Source organism: Narcine bancroftii, chromosome 10 (assembly GCF_036971445.1).
Source record: "Narcine bancroftii isolate sNarBan1 chromosome 10, sNarBan1.hap1, whole genome shotgun sequence".
NCBI classification, from domain to species: domain Eukaryota; kingdom Metazoa; phylum Chordata; class Chondrichthyes; order Torpediniformes; family Narcinidae; genus Narcine; species Narcine bancroftii.
This window is the reverse complement of record NC_091478.1, coordinates 85,083,129-85,109,012: the sequence shown is the minus strand read 5'-3', so window position 1 is coordinate 85,109,012 and position 25,884 is coordinate 85,083,129. Positions and strand designations below refer to the sequence as shown.

General features: G+C 39.7%; 1 protein-coding gene across 6 annotated transcripts in view; it reads left to right on the top strand.

The window, feature by feature from the left end:
- Positions 1 to 25,884, top strand: part of adcy7 (adenylate cyclase 7) — a 138,783-nt gene that overhangs the window by 68,617 nt on the left and 44,282 nt on the right. For 5 of the 6 annotated variants that reach the window (XM_069901612.1, XM_069901617.1, XM_069901613.1 and 2 more), the window contains 6 exons: positions 13,979 to 14,545; positions 16,098 to 16,295; positions 17,238 to 17,399; positions 20,854 to 21,003; positions 24,296 to 24,441; positions 25,100 to 25,211. In XM_069901612.1, the coding sequence (XP_069757713.1) occupies positions 14,372 to 14,545; positions 16,098 to 16,295; positions 17,238 to 17,399; positions 20,854 to 21,003; positions 24,296 to 24,441; positions 25,100 to 25,211 (942 nt within the window). In that variant the 5' untranslated portion in view covers positions 13,979 to 14,371. Of the gene's footprint in view, positions 1 to 13,978; positions 14,546 to 16,097; positions 16,296 to 17,237; positions 17,400 to 20,853; positions 21,004 to 24,295; positions 24,442 to 24,856; positions 24,948 to 25,099; positions 25,212 to 25,884 lie in introns of those variants that run through there. The other variant, XM_069901618.1, reaches the window with a different exon arrangement.

Genomic DNA, 25,884 nt, shown 5'->3' with positions numbered 1-25,884 from the left:
GGAATTTATTAGACACAGGAGTGATAAATTTGGCAGAATGTTCTTAAGGTTAATGATACATTAAATATTTTCAAGAATATCCAGAATATACTTACTATTTTTGACAAGCATGGGTTTAATGAATGACTTTGTTTGTACTACGTAGTTTGCTCTTATTTTGAAATATTTCTATTTTTAATCTTGGTTTCAAATGTAATGGATGAATTTTTAATCTTTCCCTCTGACTAAGCTGTAATGAGTAAACTGATCATACAAATTAGATTTTCAAACTCAGTGGTGTCTGCCTCTCTCCACTCTAATTTAAAATTTTAAAATTTAAATTTAATTTTAAAAAAATTAGACATACAGCACAAGAATAGGCCATTTTGGACTACACTTGTGTGCCCCCTAATTTACACCCCAGTAACGTACTCCAGTTCAACCCACTTGAACCCCGGTCTGGACCAGTCGCTGGTGCTGTAAAGGCGTTGTGCTAACCGTTATGCCAACTGTGCCGCCCCAGTATGTTTATCCAGATTGTAATTCCTATTTATTCAATTACAGATTAACAAAGTTACAATCAAGAAATGAGAAATTCCTAAATGAGTATGAGGAGATTTCCACCATGATATGATGAGGAAAATGGTTTTCCTTCAGTTGAAAGCAATTTTTTGAACTTGAAGCACGGGTGTTTCAGATTTGATGTAGTTGTTTTAGCTACAAAACGTACATGTTATTCAGCGTTCCTGGATGACAAAAATAGAAAAATCAATTCTTTTTCATTGTTATCTGTCAGCCTAGCTGCATTCTAATAAAAGTTGTAAGTTTAATTGCCTTTTTAATCCAATAATTAATTGTTTTGGATGACAGACAAATAATGTTTACTGCTGTCTCTAAAACCCAGCTGTCTCTTGGACGGTGGCAAGAATCCTGGTTTTCAGTAGAGGAGAGTAGACGTGAGCTGTTCATTTTTGTTGAGGCATACAGCACGGTAACAGGCCTTTTCGGCCCACAAGCCTATGCAGCCCAATTGCACCCAATGACTTGCAACCCACAGTATGTTTTTGAAGGGTTGGAAGAAACTGGAGCCCCCGGAGAAAACCAACGCAGATACGGGGAGAACGTACAAACTCATTACAGTCAGCACAGGATTTGAACCCTGGTCCTGATCGATGGCGCTGCCCCAGCGTGGCGCTGCCCCAGCGTGGCGCTGCCCCAGCGTGGCGCTGCCCCAGCGTGGCGCTGCCCCAGCGTGGCGCTGCCCCAGCGTGGCGCTGCCCCAGCGTGGCGCTGCCCCAGCGTGGCGCTGCCCCAGCGTGGCGCTGCCCCAGCGTGGCGCTATGCCAACCATGCTGCAGTTTTCAAAGTAAAGAGAAACTACCTTGGATGCAATTATGTGTTTTTTTAATTCTACATTGGAGAATTGGGCGGGGTGTGTGTCAAGTTGGGTGGGGTGAGTGGCTCGTGGCTGGTTAGAAGGTGTGGAAAGGAGGTAGGAGAGAAGTATAAAAAATTTTGTTATGCAAGTGTGGGCGGGCCTTTTTGAAAGTACATCTGGCAGAATTGAAGTGCACCCAAATTATTTGTAAGCCTTTAATGTTCTGGGTTTGGTGAAGGCTCTGCACTTGCACAGTACTTGCCTTTTACCATTGAAGGTCCCTGGGGCCAGGTCACTGTGAGTTCTGCACCTGTACATTGCAGATTAGAATGTAGCTGGGCACCCTGCTGAGAGTCCTGGGGCAGACCCCATTCATCCTCGGCTGGGCCACCAGTCAACCACGTTCTACCAACCCTTGACTTCACCACGAGATCAGTAGAATTGGGACCAGGGTCGTGCCTACTCCCCCATGGTTGCCACAGAAAATGTGGCCCCATTCAGTCCAATTGAGTTGGCGACTTTGGTTGAAACATAGATTTTTTAAAAATTAGTTAACATTTTCATCAATTTACACCAATTAAATGTGGCCTTTCTTCCGAATTATTTAAATTTTTTAAAGAATCATTCAAATACCTCTGTCATCAAGGAACTGACAAAGGGTCAAAAAGGGTGGTTGTGGGTTAAGAAGCAGGATCTGCTTCCTGATCCTGGTTGTCTTCTGTTGGATGGGCAAGTCAGCGAGTATGAATATGGGGAATGGGTGAGGTGAAGTACAATCTGGCCCAGTGTACTTATTTTAGGTTTTTGTTTTGAAATTGTACCTGCAGAATCTGTCTTTGAAAGGAAGATATAGTGTCAACTTGTATTTAACTCTAGTAGCCTGATAATTTTCTAATCCAAACCAAGTCCAAATTGCTCAAAAAAAATGAGATTACTTTTTAAAATGTATTTGATTGAGTACCACAGAAAAGGTCAAAAATTTGAATGTGGGCGAGGCAGAATCACCACTTATTGGTAGTGCAACGAAAACTGTACACCGTGTATACATGTAAAAAAATAAAGAGCTGTAAACAGATAACGAATGCAAACAAACTATGCAAAACAAAGTTATTAAAAAAAATCATTAAAGTGAACAATTAAGAGTCCTTAAATGAGTCTATGTTTGAGGAGTCTGATGGTGGTGGGGTAGCATCTGCTCCTTAACCTGGTGGTCTGAGTTTTGAGGCACCTATACCTCTTTCCTAATGGCAACGTGTGCTGGGTGGTGTGGATCCTTGATGATTGCTGCTGCTCTCTGACAGCAGCATTCACTGTAGATGTTCTTGATAGGGTTTTTCCTGTGAGGTCCTGAGCTGTGTCCACTATTTTTTGCAGGGATCTGTGCTCTAGGATATTGGTGACCCATACCTAACTGTAATGCAGCTGGTCAGCACACTTTCCACCACACCTCTGTAGAAATTTGCCTGGGTTTCTGGAGTCATACCAAACCTCCACAAACTCCTGAGGAAGTAGAGGCACTGACACACTTCCTTCACAATGCTATTAATGTGTTCAATCCAGGAAAGATCCTCTGAGATAGTGTCTCCCAAGAACTTAAGCCATCCTCTCAACTCTGAACACCCAATGATCACTGGATTGTATTCCTCTGGCTTTCCCTTCCTGAAGTCAACAATCAGCTCCTTAGTTTTGGTGACATTGAGTTCAAGGTTGTTGTTGGTGCACCATTCAGCTAATTCTTCAATCTCCATCCTTTATGCTGACTCATCGCCTTTCTTTATACACCCCACTACCATGATATCATCTGCAAATTTGTAGATGTGGTTATTATTGCACCGAGCCACACAGTCGTAGGTGTAAAGTGAGTCAGGGAGGGGGCTAGTACTGATGGACATTGTGGAGGAGATGTTCTTACCAATCCTCACTGATTATTGCCTGGAGGTGAGGAAATCCAGGATCCAATTACACAGTGGGGTGTTGAGTCCAAGGTCTTGGAGTTTTCTGATGTTGGTGTTAAATGCTGCTCTGTAGTTGACAAGAGCATTCTTATGAATGCATCTTTACTGTCTAGGTGTTTCAGCGCTTTGTGTAGAGCCAGTGAGATGGCATCTGCTGTATACCTGTTGCTATTATAAGTGAATTGGAGTGTATCCATATCGCTGCTCAGACAGGAGCTGATATGCTTCAACACCAGCCTTTCAAAACACTTCACTGCTGTTGATGTAAGTTCTACTAGTTGATAGTCAGTAAGGCAGGTTATTACCCTCTTGAGCACCTGTAAGATTAATACTTGTTTGAAACAGGTGGGTACCACACCTTGCTGGAGTGAGATATTGAAGGTAACTGTGAATACACTGGTAAGTTCGTCAACACAGATCTTTAATACTCGGCCAGGTACTCCATCCAGACTGGATGCTTTCCTCAGATTCACTCTCCTAAAGGTAGCACGCATGTCCTCCTCAGATGACAAATTGCTTGCATACATGTCCTGGGCATTAATATAATGCTTAACATAGGCCTGGAAGCTGCCAGAAATGAGAAGAGTTCTTCCATGTCTTCTTTTCTTCAGTTTGGTTTAACTGGGAAGTCCATTCTGTCTTTGGGTCAAATGCATTTAAAGAATTGGGTATTCATTTCAGATACACAATCTGAGATTATTGCAAGTACAGAAATGCTTTTTTGATGAGCCTATTTGTTGAGCTGGGCATTAATTATAAAAGGTGATTTGAGGAGCAGGTTCTGGTTTAACTTTATCACTCATGTCCACCAACAAACAAACAAACTGCTTATTTGGTCTGTTTATTGTATCTAAGAGATCGGAGGGTATGATTTTTGTCGACATACAAGAAATCCTCTAGTTTGATAGAATTCTATAATATTGGAAATTCATTTTGGTGATACATAAATGTACATTTGTTTTAATATTCAATATTTGTTCATTTATTGCTGGGCAGAAGTTTTAGTACAGGAAGGAAAGAATATATTGTAGCGGCCCACGAACCGGCATACAACCCAGTACACAATATGGCCGATGAACACAGCGACCATGCAGACCCAGTGGGGGCCAATGACCTTCATCCCAGATGACCATTTGCACGGCGGGAAACGACGAGCAGCAGTGGGAATGCTGCCCCATCCGAGCTGCCCTGACGTCACCTCCTGTCATCAGTAGTGGAGAGAATATAATTAAATCAGTCTTCGACTTTGACTGCTTGGGTCTGTGTCATTCTTTCCACATTTCGTGGTAGCGCGCACACTACATTGGTGACCCCGGCTGGTCCAACTGGCAGTTGGACTTGAAGATTGCAGAGCAGGCAGCTCTTCGTGTGGTTTTGTTGAAGCTGCCAAGTTTCTTGGCGTCGCAGCCACACATGTGATTCGATCAGGCGGATACCCAGTCCCACCTTTGACACATCAATGCTGATGACACCCGCTACTACGTGGTGAGCCCGCTCGACCAAGACACGGCAGCAAGGGTCATCAGCTTCCTGCAGCAGCCTCCAGAGCAAGGCAAATGCGATGCCCTCAAGGAGCTGTTAACCCGCACCTTCAGGCTCTCATGGCGCAAGCCCACCGCATGATTGTTGCTTATGGACAGTTTGGGGGATGGCCACATCCACCCTCATGAGGGAAATGCTCATCCTTGCTGAGGGATATAGACCTTGCCTGCTCTTTGAGCCAATTTTCCTGGAACGCCGCAACCACCTTCAGAGACCCCAAGAAGTCACAGCCTTGGCAGATGTGCTCTGGAGAGTGAAGAAAGAAAATGGTGCCTCGGTGGAGCAGGTTGCTAGGCCCTGCACATGCTGGCAACAGAGCGGCAGTGGCCTGCCTCATGTGCTCTCTTTTTGCGTTAATGGCGGTGAAAGGTAAAATTATTACCTGGGTCATTGAGGCTTTGGAGGTGTTCCAGAAGGCCAAGGATGCACTGGCCAATGCCAACCTTCTGGCATACTCTAAGACAGAGGCACCAACTGCTCTCACAGTAGACATCTCTCCAGCACAGCAGTAGGGGGCGTACTGGAGCATTTTATTGAAGGGCAATGGCAGCCCCGGCCGCCTTTAGTAGGCACCTCCAGCCACCCAAACTCAAATACAGTGCCTTTGACTGGGAGCTATTGTACTGTATCTGGCAGTCAGGCACTTCAGGTATTTTTTGGAAGGTCGACAATTCAGAATCTTCACTGGACATAAACTGTTAACCTTTGCCTTCCATAAAGTGTCTAACCCGTGGTTGGCCAGGGAGTAATGACACCTTTCACCATGGACATCCAACACATCATAGGTAAGACCAATGTGGTGGCTAACGCACCGTCCCGCCCGGCAATCGAGTTCATCCAGGCCCTGTCCCAGGGAATAGACTATTCCACCCTAGCCATGGCACAGCAGGAGGACCTGAGATCCTGGCATACAGAATGGCAGTTTCTGCCCTGGTAACCAGACAGTCCTCTGCAACATCTCCCCCAGCAAATCTAGCCCCATCTTGCCAGTAGCATGGAGGTGGCAGGTTTTCAACGCAGTGCACAACCTGGAGCACCCATCCATCAGAGCTTCTGTCAAAATGGGGTTCAGTAGGTTCATTTGGCACAGCCTTTGGAAACAGGTCAGTCAGTAGGCCAAGACTTGTGTGCTCTGCCAGACGTCCAAAGTGCAGACACATGTCAAGGCAAACTCCCCCCTCCCAGACTTTTGAGCCAGCGTGATGTAGGTTCAGCCACATCCATATTGACATTGTAGGGCCACTACTGGTCTCTAAGGGGGTGAAATAGCTCTTCACCATGATTGACTGCTCCACGAGCTGGCCGGAAGCAGTCCCGCTGGCTGACACAATCACCGAGACCTGTGCCAGGGCACTAATTAACAGGTGGGGGGTGTCAAGTTTCAGCATCACAGAGCATATGACCTCTGATAGAGGTACACAGTTCACTTCGGAACTCTAGGTGGTGCTGGCTAATTTCTAGGGAACCCAGCTCCATCATGGCTTACCACCTTCAGACCAATGGGTTGGTGAAGTGGTTCCACAGGCACCTAAAGGGGGCCTTGATGGCTCGGCTCAAGGGGCTGAACTGGGCAGACGAACTACCCTGGGTCCTTCTGGGGATCCGCACCACGCCAAAAGAAGACTTCAATGCCTCAGCAGCTGATATGATGTATGACACGCCGTTGGTGATATCAAGGGAGTTCTTGGCCACTGCCAAGGACCCAGAGGACCCCACGGCCTCATTGACTAAACTAAGGGAAAGACTGGGTATTCTAGCACCTCTGCAGTCTCCGCTGCATGGCCAGGCAAAGCATAGATCCCCAGAGACTTCAAGACCTGCGGGGGGGGGGGGGGGGGTGTGCATATTGAACACCTCTGCAACGACCATATTGGGGACCTTATAAAGTCATCAGACACAATAGATCGAAGTATGATGGATATCGGCGGTAAGGAAGATGCTTTCACTATTGACTGCTTCAAACCAGCACATCTGGACATTAACAAACCATTCTGCCTGCAGCCCCTGCGACGCAGAGGTAGGCCGCCAAAAGCAGCAAGAAGCCTCTGATTGCCGGTTCTGGGAGGGGTGAGAAATGTGACCCAGTATACAAGAGGGCTGATGATCGTGGCAACCGTGCAGACCCCGTGGGGGCCAATGACCTTCATCCCAGGTGACCACCTGCATGGCAGGAAACAACGAGCAACAGCGGGAACGCTGTCCAATCTAGGTCAGCACTGACGTTACGTCACTCCTGTAGTCAGCAGTGAGGAGAGAATACAAGTCGAGCTGCCAGTGCAATAATAAACCAGTCTTCATTGTCTTGGGTGCGTGACTTTCTTTCCACACTGTGGTAATGCACACTATTAAATTAAAAAAATGGTGTGTGGCACATGTAGGATAAATAATTGTGTGCAGAATTTACTGTATCATCAAAATAGAAAATGGAGTGTGACACAGATAAGATAAAAATTAAGGTTTGCAGTTTCCAATTTGCGCACATTTGCCAAACTGAGTGCAAAGTGTTACCAGAGTTGATTAACTTTGAAAAATATTATTTTATCTTCAATTTTCTGCTTAGGCTTTGTTGCCAGTTTCTCAAATTCAAGCAGACCCTGAATCAATGCAATAAGGAGTGTTTAAGAATATAATCTAATTTTTTTTTTTCATTTTCTACATCATAGAACATAGAAATCTACAGTGCAGTTCAGACTCTTGCAAACAAGTGTTATGCCCATCTAATAATGTACCCTAACAACTGCCTAGAATTTCTCAACTGATAATCCATTTTTCTCAGCTCCATGTACTTATCTTAGTCTCTTTCAAATAATAAAATAATCCTATTTTACCTGCCTCCACCACCCTTGCTGGCAGCATATTCCATTCTCTGTATGAAAGATTTACCTCTTACTCTTGAGCACCTGAAAACTATGCCCCCTCGTGTTAATATTTTTAGCCGTGGGAAAAGGCCTCTGGCCGGCTACATGATTAGTGCCTCTATCAGGTCACCCTTCATCCTCTGTTGCTCCAAGGAGAAAAAAACCAAGTTCACTCAATCTATCCTCATAAGGCATGTTCTCCATCCTTGTAAAACTCCTCTGCACCCTCACCCAAGGATCCACATCTTTCCTGCAATAAGGTGACAAGAACTGAACACAATATTTTGAGTGGGATCTACTGAGGTCTTGTATAGCTGCCATGGCTCTTGAACTTGCTCCCACAGTCAACGAACACCTTCGTAACAACACGAGCAACCCCTGGTTCTCTAGACAAACCAAATCAATATTCACAAAACAAGGCCTCTCTGGCCTCTGTGTCCTTTCTGAATGAGCCTTGCATGGTCAACCTTATCAAATGCCTTACTGAAATCCATATACACTACATCCACCACTCTACCTTAATCAATGATTTTTTTTAGATATACTGCATGATAACAGGCCATTTGGCCCATGAGTCTGTGCCACCCAATTGACCAAATCCCCCAGTAGGTTTTGAATGGTGGGAGGAAACTGGAGCCCCTGGGGAAAACCCTTGCAGAAACGGGGAGAACATACAAACTCCTTACAGACAGCATGGGATTTGAACCCAAGACCAGATCGCTAGTGCTGTAAAGGCATAGCACTAACAGCCAAGCCATCCATACTGCCTTATTCTTTGATACATCCTTAAAGAATGAGACGATCTTCCCCTGAAGCTATGCTGACTGTCCCTAATCAGATTATGCCTCATTGAATGCTTCTAAATCTGGTCTCTCAGGATCTTCTCCAACAGCTTGCCCATCACTGAAGTAAAACTCACTGGTCTATCATTTCCTGGGTTATCTCTACTACTCCCTTTCTTGAACAGGGACCAACATTTTCAGCTCTCCAATCCCTCAGTATTTCTCCTGGCTGACGCGAAAATCATCAACAGTTAACCATAGGACCATTTACGGAGCGGAAACAGGCCATGTTGGCCTTTCGAGTCCACACTGGTTCACTGATTTTGTGCGCCCTCTTCAGTCATTGGTCCCGGTAGATCTTCATTCAATAACAATGGGCGAATTGCTCAGCAATTTACTCCCTTTCTTCCCACAGTAGCCTTGGGTAGATCTGGTCTGGTTCTGGTGACTTAGCCAACTTCATACTTTAGAGTAATTTGTTGTAGTCATTTAAATAAAACTGAAACTGGAGTCATTAAAAATAATGATTTTAATATAATCCAGCATGCAATTTAAAATACTTGAAAATTATTTTAGATTTTTTTTTACAGAAATGTTTGCCATTTATATATTGATGAAGACTTCCATTCTTTGAATGGAGGATGCTAGTTACCTTTACCTTTCTATGTGAGATTGAAGTGAGAGCTAGGTGATATTTTTGCATAGTATTCTCCAGAACTGTTGCTCACAGCATTCTTAAAAGGACCAAATTGGAAACAAAAAAAAAGGACTTGTATTTATTTAGCTTCCCCTGATCTAAGGTTGTCCCAAATCACTACTATACCCGATGTGGTGTAGTTATTGATGTTTAGTGGAGGACAGGAAATGGTGATGTTTTGTTACAAGTAGGGCTTTTAGCATTGTGATTTATTTTTGGCCAGAAAGCAGCCTTTTCATTGAGAAGCAGTCTCCCTTGTGGTTGAGGGGAAAAAAAATCATAATGGTGGAAAAGTATGAATGGCAAGGAGCTCAAAGCTGTGAGATAACTATATTTAGTACTCCTTCAGGGTGATGCCTCCAATTTAGTTTTAATCGGGCCCTGAGGAGGCAGATGAGACATATGTCAGATCCAGGAATGGGAATGGAGCTATTTGAAGGGACAGATATGTGGGTTATTTGGGAAATCCCAATGTGATTTGAATATATTGGATGAAAGGGCAAATCCATGGCAGATGTAGTTTAATATGAATGACTGTGAGGTCATCGACTTTGGTTTTAAATATAAATACATACAGTCAAACCTCATTAGAACATGGATTTTGGGGTCCAAGATTTCATACCATGTTACAGCCGAGTTGCGGAACAGATGCATAAACGTCATGATTCAGGAAGCAGGAAAACAGAATACTGTGACTCAAGCCCTTTAATAAGACCTTTAAACTCCACATATTAACATACACATCTTGTAAATAAGTCATGAGTCCACTTTTGAGTTTGTGGCTGTTAGCCACTGTTAGCCTGGCATCCTAAAATCAATGTTTGGGGTCCACAGACACCTGCGCTATAAGCGATTCTATGGATTAACAAATGGCGTTCTAACGAAGATTCACTGTACTTTTCTGAATACTGCAGCCAAATAGTCAGCCACTGCTTCTATTTTCCATTTGTTTATGTTCCTTCATCACTTTTCATTTGGCTTCTACATATTTTCAACCACAAGATGGAAACACAAAATGCCTTCCTGAATGCTCTTGAAAAGTCATGGACATCAATTTCCATGAGTCAAGATGATAGTTGTGAAGCTATGAAACATTCGGAAAACATTTTCTCACTCAGCCAATTCTCTTGCTCTGTTGGAGTTCAGACAAAAATGCCCCTTTTTGTAAGATACTTATATGATCCTGAAGGCTCTTTGGAATTTATTATTTTATTTTGACAACCCGTTGTTCCATTTGCTTTGAGCCCATCATGGATGATCTCACTTTTGCTCACGCTGCAATCTATTAGCTGAGCAATGGGCAAGTCAACCATCATTGAGTCTTTAAAGATAAATAAATTTGTGGTAAGTAATGTTTTACTATGGTGTCTCCCAGAGAATGTATATTTGATCATTAACCTGCAGTTGACTTGGATGGTTATTTTAGTTCAGGCAAAATCAGTGCTTGATGTCTGTACAAGTTTTTTTTGAAACAGATCATGCACTTTATTAATTGTTGATCAAAGTTTTGGTGAAGGGGGAAAGAGTACAACACTTGGCATCATTTTAAGACTAGAGATGAGAATAAATCTGAGCATTTGTGTTTGGAAAGTGCTTTTTAACATCTCCCACTTTTCTCTCGTTTGTTGAAGATATTAATCCAATTCCACAAGGTTTGGGAAAGTTAAGAACACAAATGGACAGTCTGACTGCTACTAAAATAAATAGACATAGACATTAGCTCGTAGCAGAAGTACAACAGTTGCGATTGCTCAGTGTGTCAAACTTTTTAAATAAACTCCTTGGTGACTGGCCAACTTGGACGAGGGATTGGGGAGTTTCCAAACCCTATGGCGAACTATGTTCCTATTGCAACATTACTGCAAGCTGAGCAGGAAGGGAAGGCTATGAAAAAGTTGTTTTTAAAAAGTAATCATTTTCACTTGTTTGATTTGAACAGAATTTAGCCAGTTCACCCCTCACTCTCCTCTCTCATCTTCAAATGTCAAAACTGAACAAGGCCCGTCATTTTTAATATTTTTGGTCAATTCTGTCTCAACAATAGAGATTTACATCACATGCATTATTAATAACAGTTATGAATAAAATTTCTCAATTTCATTTTGTGCATTTAACTGTTTTCTCAAGCTATTCGACACTGATCACACTAAATAGCACAGAATGTTAATTAGATTGAATTTTAGATTGTGATGTCTTGGTTTAAAAAAATATGACTTCCCTAGTTCAGTACTTTAGCCCCGTATTTTGCAGATTGAAGAAGATGAATGAAAGCAGAGGCAGTGGAGATCCTATTAAAGTTGCAATTACAAGCATTTAAAAATTTGAAGCATTAATCGTCCTCATAACAAAGTTTGCAATTTGAAAGTTCATTAAAATGCACTTGCCTCTATTTTTAGCTTTTCTTATTATTTGCATTTCTGATAGTAAATTGATAGAGATAATTTCAAATTAAACCATGAGCTCTTGTTTTTTTAAAAAAAACTAAAGTAGTTGAGTGTTTCTTCCATAATGAAATGGTGAAGAATGATGCATAATCAGTAAGAAAGTATGAGAGTTATATATTCACGTCTGCTTTGCAAATGGAATATTTCCTTATTCAGTGCTTTTTTTACAAATCTACTACGTATTGCTCCAAAAATAAATTTATTAAATTGCAGTTGTAGTTTGACTGGATATTTAGCAAACTGCTATGAAATAAAATTCTGATCATGGGCACATACAAACAATATGAAGTAATTCCAACAACTCTAATTTGTAAAGTGGCCATAACTTTACAAAATCATGGTTCAGATTTATGGTCCGAGTACAGCTCATTTCCAGCTCTGAGATTTTTCCTGCAGGCCAGGCAGAATTTCTACTTATCATTAGTGCAAAAAAACTGTACTCAAGAAAATATATGGATACAAAAGAGAGAAATGTAAACAAATAAAGAAGGGCAAACAAACTGTGCAATGCAGAAAATAAATATTCAATAATAAATAATGTGAAAGTTAGATTTTTTAAATAAGACTGAGTTTGTGGTTTAGGAGTCTGATGCTGGAGGGGTAGCGGCTGTTCCTGAACCTGGTGGTGCACCTCGACCACTTTCCTGGTAGCGGCAGTGAGAACAGAGCGTGTCCTGGGTGGTGCGGATCTTTGATGATTGCTGCTGCTCTCGAATGGCAGCGTTCCCTGTTGATGTTCTTGATGGTGGGGAGGGTTTTGACTGTGATGTACTGGACTGTATCCACTACCTTTTGTAGGGATTTTTGCTCAGAACTATTGATGACTGAGAGAATTATTGGAGTCCCCCTCCCTCCCTCCCCACCACCCCTCCCCCCCCCAATTGATGTGACCTACAGAGATAATTGTATGAAGAAGGCATGCAAAATCATTGAGGATCCCTTCCACCCTGTATGCAGCATCTTTCAGCTGCTCCCTTTGGGGAAGAGTTACAGGAGGATCAAAGGCAGCCCCTCCAGGCTGAGGAACATCTTCTTCCCATGGGCAGTGAGGTTGCTGAACGACCAAAGGAACAGCTCACACTAATCATTCATATTCATGAAAAAATATTTATTTGTTTATTTGTATGGATGAAATACTTGTCTTGCATATGTGCTTAGAATTAGAAGGGGGTTAAGTTAGGTTAATAGTAATAATTTAGAGTTTGATTCTATTTTCACATTTAAAGATAATTAAAAGCAACTTTTGAGCAAGTAACCATTTGTCTTGGTGAATTTCTATTGCTGCTGGATTTTGGGGTCCTCTGGACCCATCATAGTACTCTTTGATAAGACCATGTATAGGGCTGTTAGTTTCTACCACTTGCAGATGGGGAGGTTGGTCAGATCATACTTGTAAATTAAAATTTGCATGTTATTTTGCGTTAATTGTACAAAATACACTTTCACCCTTGAAATGTTTGTTTGAATGTCACTGGTAGCTCAATTTTCATTTTTGGTGCTTAGTCCTTGTAGTGAAATGAACCTTGAGTAAACTCATTCTGACGGATAGAAATTGATGTTTAGTTCGCAGTTTCACTCTAATCTTAACAAATACACGAGTGTGTGTAGGTGGTTGAAACATATTTGATGTAATTCTGAATTCAGTACAAGTATTGTCCTTGAAGAAGGGTCAGAGGCTGCCATGGTGATCGTAATTTAGAAATGGAAGTGCTTTGCTCATCCTTCTCTTCTAGTGCGTCTTTTTGTGGGAATTCTGTTCTTCATGCCACTGTTACAATACCAGTTTCCTCAGTGCTGAAAGGAGTTCATTGAAACATCCACTCATCAACTATTGGTCATTGCTCTTTTAATATATTCCTCAATTCTCAATGTTCATTGTTCTCTATACTTTGCTGTTGCCATGGAACTGATGGTCATTAAATGTGTAAGCTTTAGCATACATTTTGTCCCCAAAAGTAGCAAAGCTTGCAGTTACCTTTTAATTTGTAACCTGATGCTAAGCATCCAAATAAACAATTCTCTGGTAAATTGGAAAGACTTTGGATGTTAGTGTAACATTATTGAATCAGTGCAAGTGTTTGGAGAGAAACCATGCATTTCTTTCTATTGTTCCATTGAAAGAAACCTCTTGTGTGGACAAAACTAAGCATCAGTTAAATGCACAATAGGTCCAAGAAGAGAAGGTAGTTTTTTTTTAAGAAATATACTGGAACCTTTCAATGGACAAACACATAATAAATGTTCAGTTAACAAAGGAAAAGTTGAATAATGGTTGCTGAAAGCACATTGGGATGCCAAACATGTTGACTTGTTTATCTCCTTTTCCTCTTGGACTTCTTGCAGGATGATGCTACTGGAAGATAACACAAATATCCACTCCCAGATGTTTCAAATAACAATTGTTTGACAAGGATAATTCAGAAGGCCTTAAAACAGTGCGTTCTTTCAAAGTGAAGAATCATGTTCAGCACATTTGATGAAGAACACATGGTGGGTTGGAGCATCCGAACAGCCTGGGACAAGTGACCACTCCCCCCACCACCAAACTGCCACTTTCCTTTTCTCTCCCCACTATCCTACCCCCTTCCTCTACTCAGGACAAAAAAAAATGCCACGCAGAATGCAACTGAATGAACTGCCATACTTGGTGTTAAAAAAAGTTTAACAGACATTGTCATGCCTGTAAACTTTGAACGCTGAAATCTCAACTTAAAAAGGAAATCTTGCATTTTAACAATGCCATCCAGAGGGGAGTACTTTATTAATGAAAGCGAAACTCGTCGAAGAACTGACTCGCTCTTCGAGACTTATTTCTGTATAACCCAGCAATTCCCACTTGTTTTTCTTTTCCTACTTATTATTACTGTGGCTTGCATTGCTTTGATTATCGTTTTCTTTGCCCTTGAACTGGTAAGTCGCAAATATTTTGTCCTTTTATAAATAAGTATTAGGGTAAAATATTTTGTTTTCCGACATTGGTTTTTAGTATCATTATTGTTCTAACATTGTATGATATCAATGGGTCATTAATTTAAAATCAAGTGCTGCGGCATGGTGTTCATTTACAGTTTGATTTTATGAATAGGATTGAACTGAAGTCAGAGATCATGTTCCAATATTATGCCCACATTTACTAAGGGAACATTAAAAACCATAATCTCAGGGTTCCTTTTCAAGTTGTCCACCATCATGATTTGGACGTTTACTATCTGATATTTCAATAAGTTTGAAATGTTTTTCCCTCCCTAGCAACATTACAGGGATAGGCTCATGAACAGTGGATACAGCAGAGTCCTAAAATGATGGAAAGAGAAAGATATTTCTACCCATCTGGTACTGGTTGTTGGATAAACATTGTGATCTGCTGGAGATTAGGAAAGATACAATACATGTCAATGATGCTGGTGTTTTTGCAAGATATTGCTGAGTAATAAACTTAAAAGAGAAATGGGTTTGGGTGAAAAATTCAAGCCTGATGAATGAACAGATGTAATTGACTGAGTAGAAAACAAGAAGGTTCAGATTAACACGAGTCAGTGTTATCTATACCATGGGATTTGGCCCGAAGTTGCCAATTCCTGCAAGGCTAGGTTGAAGTTTCACCTTGGTAAGAACCTCCATCATATATTGTATCTAATTGACAAAAAGTAGAAACAGTTATTTGATACCAGTAGTTATTGATTTAAATGTGCATTCTTTGATGGAGCTTGCATATCGCTGTTGATTTGTACAGCTTGCAGGCAGCAGAACATCTTGAGATGTGAATAAACATTTGTATATTATGTTGGGGTAATTGCACAAAATACAGTTTTGCTCTTGACTTGTATAATTGTCATTCATTGGTCAAATTTCATTTTTGGCGTTTAATACTTGTCCTCACCATGTGGTCTGTATCATACCTTCCAAACAGAAATTGGGGATGGGAAATGCATTCTTATTTGGCTGAGAACAAATGAACTGATTCTGAATTTGGGTTGAGAACACAGAATGTAGAACATTGCAGCTCATTAATGAGCACACGTGCTTGAGAAGAAATTCAAGTGATAAGGGCCATTATAAAAAGATGAGTTAACATTGCTGAATAATGTGCAGACTTGTATAGGAAATTCCATTTCCAAAATCGATCATAGAGATTTTGATTATTTCTCTTTGTAGAATTCTATCCTGTAAGAATTTAGTCATGGTGCGTAATTTATATGACAAATTATCACTGACTGGCCAGGAGCAAGTCTTTGAAATTTTTTAGCATTTAATATTAATATTGTATGTAATTGATTCTATGTGCACTGACTAACTTCATGTCTTGGAATTACTGAATATTTTTGAGATAATTTGATATAACCGGAAGTGTATTGTATTCCTTAAATCTTTCATAAATGCTTGATGGTGAATAATTTTATACCAAAATTGAAAGGATGTAACCTATGCTTCACCATTAATGTTGCACTTTTCTCTTACACAGACAATTCTGGATCATCTTCACTTTTTTGTTACGTTGTGCACTGCTCTGGGGATATTTATGGTGATATTTGTACTTGTCTTCATTGAATCATTATTTCAAAGATGGATGACGATATTTGCATTGTTTATTTGGCTTTGCCTTCTTACTATGGGGTATGTTTTCATCTTTACTGGTGAAAATATCTCTGCTTGGGACCAGGTATGACTCATTTCAGTTGTTTAATTGAGTTACAACAGTATTTTGTTGTCTGTTAACTTAATTGAACCAAAATTTCTGTGATAATTTTGGCAAAAAGTGGGAAATTTGCTGAAGTGACAAAAATTGTTAGCAATTACAGTTGCAATAATATCTTTAAAAAAAAAATTCAAAACTTATTTTAGTCACAGTTTGGATTGATTGTTTTTAAAACTTAATTCTTGTATTGGAGTACATAATCTAGGGGTATCAGTGTTGCATTGTCAGAAGTCCTATCCTTTGGATGAGATAACAAGCTGTGAATAAATTTTAGTTTTACCATTATTTAATTTTACTTTTTCCATTTACATGAGACAGTGTCTTAAAAAAGCAGCCTCTATCCTCAATGACCCCCACCACCCAGGCCTCCCCCTCTTCACTCTGTGAGGGGTGCTCTTTGTCTTCCTTACAGCAGACAAAGTTAAAGAATTTCATGTATGTTACGTTCTAAATGTAGTAGTATGTGACAATAATGGAACTTTAAAGTCAGGAGAAAGGTACTGGAGCTGAAAGATGAGCACTCAACAGCACAAGGACAGCTTCTTCCCCGCTGCCATCAGATTCCCGAATAATCAATGACCCAAAGACACAGCCTGACTTTTTGTCCGCTACTATTCTTATTTTTTATTTATTTATAGTGATGTTGTAAGATGGTCATAATATGAATGTTTGTACATGACGCTGCCACAAAACAATACATTTCACGACTTGTTCATGACAATAAATTCTGATTATTTATGCAAATCAGAATGGCGCGTATTTAAAGCAGAACTTTGACGTAATAAGGAAGGTACATTTAAGGTGGGTGGTGATTGTATGTGTGTTATATCTGGTTGTGTTTTACACCAAGGAGTGGAGAACACTGTTTTGTTGCTGTGCAATAAGATAGTCACTGTCCTCTTTTAGGTGCCATTCTTCTTGTACATCGTCTTTGTTTTATTTACAATGCTGCCATTATCCATGCGGGATGCCATAATTGCCAGCCTCCTCTCGTCCATCTCTCATGTAGTTACACTCAGCGTTTATCTCTCCACCATACCGAAACCACCAATCTTCCTTGCTCATCAGGTGAGTCCTGGTTACTAAATTTGTAAGTGTTGAACATTGACCCTCTATTTTGAATCCAGGTAAAATAATTTAAATGGAAGCAAGGGAACACTGAACTTAATTTTACTTTCTGTGCCTGAAGAAATGTATCAAGTGGTAACATTGTTATTCAAATGCATTTGTTTGAACTCTGGACATTTTGTACACAAGTTGTATTTTTCATATCTTAATTTTGATTCAGTTTAATTATTTTTTAATTTGTGATTTGGCAAAATTGAATCTTTTTGAATCATATTTGATCTTTTTTCTTTTGAATTCACTTAAGCTTCAATTATTTCCGTAAAGCGTAACTAAATTAAAATGAGTAATAATGTATTTAAGAACTCATTCAAACTTTATCCTAATGACCTCTTCAACAAAATCTTCATTTTCTTCAATGTATTGGTGAAGTTTTAAAAAAATTTTCTGACCTGTTTCCTTACTCACTTTCAATCTTTCTCAGCGCAACCCACAAACAAGTGGGATTGGTCTTGGAAGATTTTGGAAGCCTCATTGCATTCCTACAGCAAAATAAATGAAAGTTTAAGTTTTCAATGGGATTCATACACTAGAGACATGGAATTTATTTATTTATTTTTTATTTTTTTTTTCACACCATAAACCACATTAACCATGATACACACTTTTTCCTTTTCAAATATATACACTGCCATTTTATCTTCCCCCTCCCTCCTCCCATCCCACCCTCCCTACCTCCCCCCTCCCGTCCATTTAAAGTACAAAATCTAGGATACATTAAACCAGTCAAACAATGTTGTCATTCAATAAAAATAAACAAGAAATTCTACTGAGTCAATTCTTTTCATTTCCTTCTCCTTTCATTAATTTAGGTAGTGAATGTCCCCGATAGGTTTTTGCTATTGTGTTTCATGTAAGGCTCCCATATTTGTTCGAATATTTCAATATTATTTCTTAAACTATATGTTATTTTTTCTAATGGAATACATTTATTCATTTCTATATACCATTGTTGTATTTTCAAATTATCTTCCGATTTCCAGGTTGACATGATACATTTTTTTGCTACGGCTAGAGCTATCTTAACAAATCTTTTTTGTGCATCCTCCAAATCAATTCCAAATTCTTTGTTTTTTATGTTACTTAGGAGGAAGATCTCTGGATTCTTTGGTATATTGTTTTCTGTAATTTTATTTAATATTTGGTTTAGATCTTCCCAAAATTTTTCTACTTTCTCACATGTCCAGATTGCATGAATTGTTGTTCCCATTTCTTTTTTACATCGAAAACATCTATCAGATACTGTTGGGTCCCATTTATTTAACTTTTGAGGTGTAATGTATAGCCTGTGTATCCAGTTATATTGTATCATACGTAACCTCGTATTTATTGTATTTCTCATCGTTCCAGAACATAACTTCTCCCATGTTTCCTTTTTTATCTTTATATTTAAATCTTGTTCCCATTTTTGTTTAGTTTTACCATTTGTTTCCTCATTCTCCTTTTCTTGCAGTTTAATATACATATTTGTTATAAATCTTTTGATTATCATTGTATCTGTAATCACATATTCAAAGTTACTTCCCTCTGGTACACTCAGACTGCTTCCTAATTTGTCCTTCAAGTAGGATCTCAATTGGTAATATGTCAGCACTGTATCTTGAGTTATATTGTATTTATCTTTCATTTGTTCAAAGGATAATAATCTATTTCCTGAAAAACAATTTTCTATTCTTTTGATCCCTTTTTTCTCCCATTCTCTAAAGGAAAGGTTATCTATTGTAAAAGGGAGTAACTTATTTTGCGTCAATATTAGTTTTGGTAATTGATAATTTGTTTTATTTCTTTCTACATGAACCTTCTTCCAAATATTGAGTAGATGATGTAATACTGGAGAACTTCTATGTTGTACCAATTTTTCATCCCATTTATATAATATGTGTTCAGGTATCTTTTCCTCTATTTTATCTAATTCTAATCTAGTCCAATCTGGCTTTTCCCTTGTTTGATAAAAATCTGATAGGTATCTTAATTGTGCGGCTCTATAATAATTTTTAAAGTTTGGCAGTTGTAAGCCTCCTTGTTTATACCATTCTGTTAATTTAGAGACATGGAATTTTATTGATGACAAAAAAAAACTATATTGGATTCAGAAGACCATTTTTTTATTTTAATGATACAGCTTGATAGAAGGCTCTTCTGGCTCATGAAATCTCTGCTGTCCAATTCCACCCAATTAACCTACCAACCCCATTTGTTTTGGAGGGTGGGAGGAAACAGAAGCTCTTGGTAAAAACCCATGCGGGTCAGGGGAAGAAAATACAAACTCCTGACAGACAGGGTCAGATTTGAACCTTGGTGGTTGATGAAGTACTAATTATAAGTCTTAATTTCTTTTTTTTTATTTTTTTTTACAGACCCAAAATAATTTCAACAATCAATACAATCTTTTTCAACATCCATGGAACACAGAGACTGAGTTTTTACCTCTACCCCTTCTCCCCCCCACCCTGAAACACATAGCCATATCAAGTTGGGTTCAGAGCCCCCACCAAAGACGTTAAAAAAAAGAACAACCTAATTAACTAAATAACCCAAGTAAGAAATAAAAGAAAAAAAAAACTAAAATAAAACCAACTAAAAACGGAGCTAAAAAGGAAACATACACCTTGCCTGTGCCCTGTTACATTTCCTCAACTCCAATCCTTTCCCTACTAGGGAAGGTTTTTATAATATCCATATTTTGAGGGGAGGGGGAGCTAGTCAATCTGCGTGCCCATGGATTTCAGGTATGGCTGTCACACTTTAACGAATGTGTCATGTTTCCCCCTTAGATTTTCTCCAAGGAGTCTTCATTTCTTCTCTAAGTGCTTATTTTGATCTCTTCTCTGCAGAACTGGCAGAATCCATCTCACCCCTCAACTCCTCAGCAAGACTTATGAGCAAAATTAACTTATCAAGTCAAATAATTCAATTGGTTTAGCGGTGCCATTCTCCATTCAGTGCATTCACTCTGGCTGCTACATGCCAGAGATGACACTTTCATGTAAAAGAGTATGAAACTAAGTGTTGCCATATCTTCCAACCCCCCACCACGCCAGGCATTACTCAACGTCACAAATTAAAATTAACTTGCACTGTATTTTTTAAATCAAAAGGGTGTTCAAATTTAATAATTGAAAAGGCTGGAGTATTCCTTAAATATGGTAGAAATAATATCATTGTTATATACGGTACATTTTATCTGAGATTTTATATTCTTGAAACAATATTTATTTATTTGTATAGATGAATAATTGTCCTGCATGTGTTTTGTTTGATTGTATGTGTGTTATATCTGGTTGTGTGTCTGTGTTTTACACCAAGGAGTGGAGAACACTGTTTTGTTGCTGTGCAATCAGATGACAATAAAGTTAACTTGATTCAAAACCCGACATTGTTTGTTCTGGCCTTCCAGCTGATGTCCAACGTTGTGACGTTCTTGTGTGGTTGCTTGGTTGGCTTTTTTCACAAGTTTTCAATGGAACGTGCGCTGGAGCAAACTTATGAGGATACTTTAAGCTGTATCCAAATAGGGATGCAGTTGGATGTTAAGAAGAAACAGCAGGTGAGGATATGTTTCCAACTTTTTTTCCATCTTGTAAATAAAGGAAAAACTTCCACTGAAGAAAATAATCTATTGATGATTCAATTGCTCAACCTCATTTTGAAGAGATTATGAACATATGCAGTTTTTTTTAAGGTGCAGAGCAGCAATTTTTTTGCAATTTTAACTAAGGTTATCAATTCAAATTATTAAATTATTTGTTGCTTCCACAAGTTAAACATAGGTGGTCAAAGCTTGAGCCCAGATTATAATTTGTTAAGTACATCCAAGCAATGAAAACTCGTATACATCAACACTACTTGGCTGTACCTCAAACTCTCCGATCATTACCTTTTTAAGGTTTAGGCAGCATGAGAGCACATTTGCGTGATCATAGAACAGAGAAGAGTACAGCCCAGGAACAGGCCCTTCAGCCTATGATGTTGGCAATGAACATAAAGTTCAAAATTATTGACATTTGTACCAAGGTGCAGTGACAGAGGTTGTTTTGCAACAGTGAGCATCCTCATATAAAGTACAAGCAAGACACAATTCTCAAATGGGGAGCTGCAGAGAGTTTTCAGTTGGTACAGAGTAAAGGCAACAGAATTTTACTTCCAACTCCCACCCGATCTCAAACTCACCTGGTCCATCTCCAATAACACTCTCCCCTTCTTGGATCTCTCTGTCTCCATCCCAAGAGACAAGCTTTCCACTGACATATACTACAAAACCCTTCAACTCCCACAACTACCTTGTCTCACACCCAGCCCCCTGCAAAGATTCCATTCCCTTCTCTCAATTTCTCTGTCTCTGCAGCATCTGTTCCGAAGATGACGTCTTCCAGTCCAGATCTTCCACAAACTTCTGCCTTCTTCCACAAACGTGGCTTCCCCTCCACCAGTATCAACTCGGCCCTCACCCGCATCTCCTCCATTTCCTGCTCATCTGCCCTGGCCCTTCTGCCCCTCCCCCCAGACCCAACAAACATAGGATCCTCACCTCCCACCCCACCAGCCTCCACATCCAACACGTCATCTGCCGGGATGTCCTTGCTGCAGGATCCCGCCAGCAGACCTTTTTCTTCACAACCCTCAGCCTTCCTCGGGGACCACTCCCCCATGATTCCCTCATACACCTTCCCCTGTGCCCACAGGAGGTGCAACACTTGCACTCACACCACCTCCCTCACCACGGTCCGGGGCCCCAAAAAGGCCTTTCACGTGAAGCCACACTTCACTTGTATGTCCAGTGGACTTATTTACTGCATCTAGTGCACCCTTTGTAGCCTTCTCTACATCGGAGAGACTGGTCACAGACTGGGATATTGCTTCGCTCAGCACCTCTACTCTGTTCGCAACCACAGTGACCTCCCAGTAGCCAACCATTTCAGTTCCGGGTCACACTCCCGCGCTCACATGTCTGTCCATGGCTTTATGTACTTTATCCACCCGCAGATTGGAGGAACCATGCCTTATTTTCTGTCTGGGCACCCTCCAGCCACATGGCATGAACATTGACTTTACTGCTTTACATTAAACCTGCTTGTCTTTTCTTTCCTCTCCCCTTTTCCTGTCCTTCCAGTTCTTTACCCCATACAGCCATCCCTCCTCCCCCTCATTGCTGCTGTCCCCTACCTACCTCCTTTCTCCACCTATCATCTCCTGCCTCCCACCCCCCAAACTTCCCGCTCTCCTCTTTTGTTCGGATGCCTGCCGGCATTTTCTCATATTTTGATGAAGGGCTCAAGCCCAAAATGTTGGTTCTGTATCTTTAACTTTGCTTTCATAAAGGTCCCTGTTTGACCTGTTGAGCTTCTTCAGCATTTTGTATTTTTACTTCAACCACGGTGTCTACAGAATTTTGTAATTTACTTTTTACTATCTTGGATGTATTCGGGAATCTGATAACCGCAGAAAAGAAACTGAATAAGATCTGTCTTTTCGTATGCTGGATACTTTTCCAAAGCAGATGGAGGGGGATGTGTCTAGTGGCCTAATCCACATTCACAACCTGCTGCAGTTTTGTGTGGTATTTATGTCCAAATTAAAGTAATACTCTGCTGCTTGCATGTTTTTTATCTATATATACGTACATATCTATATAGATAGATATATATGGATGCATCTATTGGGAAGCATCATAAACATTAGCATCTTCAACCAGTACCCCTTGTGGTAAACCACTGTCATGTACAATTATCTGGTCAAGCACACCTATTGGCCAGTTTACCTGTGGCCCCTCCCCACAGGTGAATGTTCCACTGTCCCTTGGTACTCAGTGCAAGACAACCGAACAGTAGGGATATGCAAAGTTCTCAAGTGAATAAAAGCCTGTTGGTTTCTCTGCAATACTCTTTCGCGTGCATTCCAAGCATTTACCACCCTCTGTGTAATTTTAAAAAAAACTCTGCACATGTACATAAATTTCCCCCCAATTTAAACATTTGACCTCTCCTTTAAATCTACCCCCCCCCCTCACTTTAAACATATGAACTCTGACACTTTTACCCTGGTAAAATGGTTCTGTCTCTCATAATTTTATAAACTTTTATCATGTCGCATCTCATCCTCCAACACTCCAGAGAAAACAACCCAAGTTTGTCCAGCATCTCGCCAGAGCTCCTATGCAGGCTTTTTCCAATGAGGGTAGGTGAGAAATGCAGTTGGTTGTTGAAAGATGATAGCCGCTGCATGCTTGCATATCCGATTTTCTCTCTTGGCAGTTAATACTCCTGTATAAAGTGTACAGACATTTGGGTGCTACTAAAGTACCTGAGAAGTCATGTGGCATCTGAAAAACAATACATACAGTAAAACCTTTGGCATCTGGCGCCTGTGGGGATTGGTATATGTTGGATAAGTGAATTTGCCAGTTGCTTCAGATTGTGCGTGGTGTGAATGGCAAACTGACCACTAGGGAGCACCAATTTTAAACTTAAATATATTTTACATTAATTTTCTGTAATTTTTTTGCTGATTGCTTGAGGCTGCCGGTTGCTTGAATTCTGAATAATGAGGATTTTACTGTAATCGGTGGTTAATTTGCAATACAATCTGAAAGGAAACCTTTGTAACTGCTCAAATTGGTTGGAAGATTAGAGTGGATTAATGCAAGTCAGTTTCTTCTATTCCTGTCTTGGGTGCGCTTAATGTTTATGACATGAGGGAAGTTTTCTTTTGTTAGCATTGGGGATGGTTTTAAAATAATTAAAGTTAATTGGACTCGAGTGTGACTTAGTGCTAAACGCAATGGTTGATGTTTTGTTGCAATAAAAGTATTAAAAGATACCCTTGTAATTCATTTATTTCAGGAAAGCCTGCTGTTATCTGTGTTGCCTGTTTATATATCTATGGAAATGAAACTATCTATTATTGAGCGTTTGAAAGAAAGTAACTACTACCCACACAAGCAGGATAATTTTCACAGTTTGTATGTAAAAAGACATCAGAATGTCAGGTACAGTGCAAATATTCTTGATCTTGATAGCATTCACATGCCTTCCATTATCAATTCTATTTATAATTAGTTTATTCTGCCTATATTTATCATATGTAGTTAGTCAACATGTTAAAACATACTGTAATCATTTTTCAGGTCTCCAATGACAAATTTGTGGCTCTGAATGTTTAGTACTTTATATACAGGTTGAGTACCCCTTATCCGAAATGCATGGGACCAGAAGTGTTTCAAATTTTGGAACACTATTAAAAAAATTTACTCAGACTTAAACATTACTATACAAATAGGCACAAATTAATTGAAGTAGACATATATTTAAAAATCTACACTCAGTAATGCACTATTTATGTCCGCTGCATCCCGTTCTCTGGTCAGGATTTCTGAATTCAATTACATATTGCCTTATGGGACCACGGACAAAAAATGTTTTGGATTTTGGATCTTCGATAAGTGGTACTCAACCTGCACTATCAGAACAAAGCTTTTTCAAAGGACAACAGATGGTATGCAGCTTTTTATTTATTTACTCTATGTTTAGTAATTATGTCTTGATGCTTTCCCTTTCTCTGAGACCATTAAATCTCGATTCTGAAGCATTGTTGCATGACTTAATGATCAGACTTGTTTTCAGCCATTTCTGCTTTCTCTGCTACAGCATCCTCTATGCAGATATCGTGGGTTTTACCCGTCTGGCAAGTGACTGTTCACCCAAAGAGCTGGTTGTCATGCTGAATGAACTGTTTGGGAAGTTTGACCAAATTGCTAAGGTAGGGGATCCAGTTCTGTTTGCATATTATCCTTGACCAAACTATTCCCCATCATTCTACAATTGTGGTTCTAGTTAGATGTGAAACTATGCTTGTATTAATGCAACTGAAATGAATTTGAGGCAAGGGTGCTTCTGAGAGGGCTATAAATTTTGTGGAACTGAGCTTCTCCACCTGGCATCATTTTAGAACTTGTATTTAAATATTTACAAAGGCGAATTGGCATATCTCGTGAATGGGAATTTTGGGCGACAAATACTGTAGATCTGTATTTATTCACGCTTCCTTGGATGCATTTAATATTCACCCAAAAAAGTGGTTTAAAGTTGATCTTCTTTCCACTTGAACTATTTGTTTTCATCAGAATATTTCAAAATTCTGACCTATGCATGAAATATTTTCATCACAAAATTTGGAACGCTGGTACTCCTGGGTTAAAAATGACCTGACTTAAAGAAATTTAAATATTCCCATATATTTTTTCCCAGAATAAACAAATTTATGGTATTCGTTAATTATTGGTTACAGCATAAATTCTATTAGTTTAATCATTGGTAGTGTTTGGGTGACTATTCAGTGAAATTAAACTGAATATTGAGCAATACAATATGGGTTATGAGAGGAAATGGAGATCTCTGATGGGGAGAAATTGGCTGATGGATAGTTTTCACGA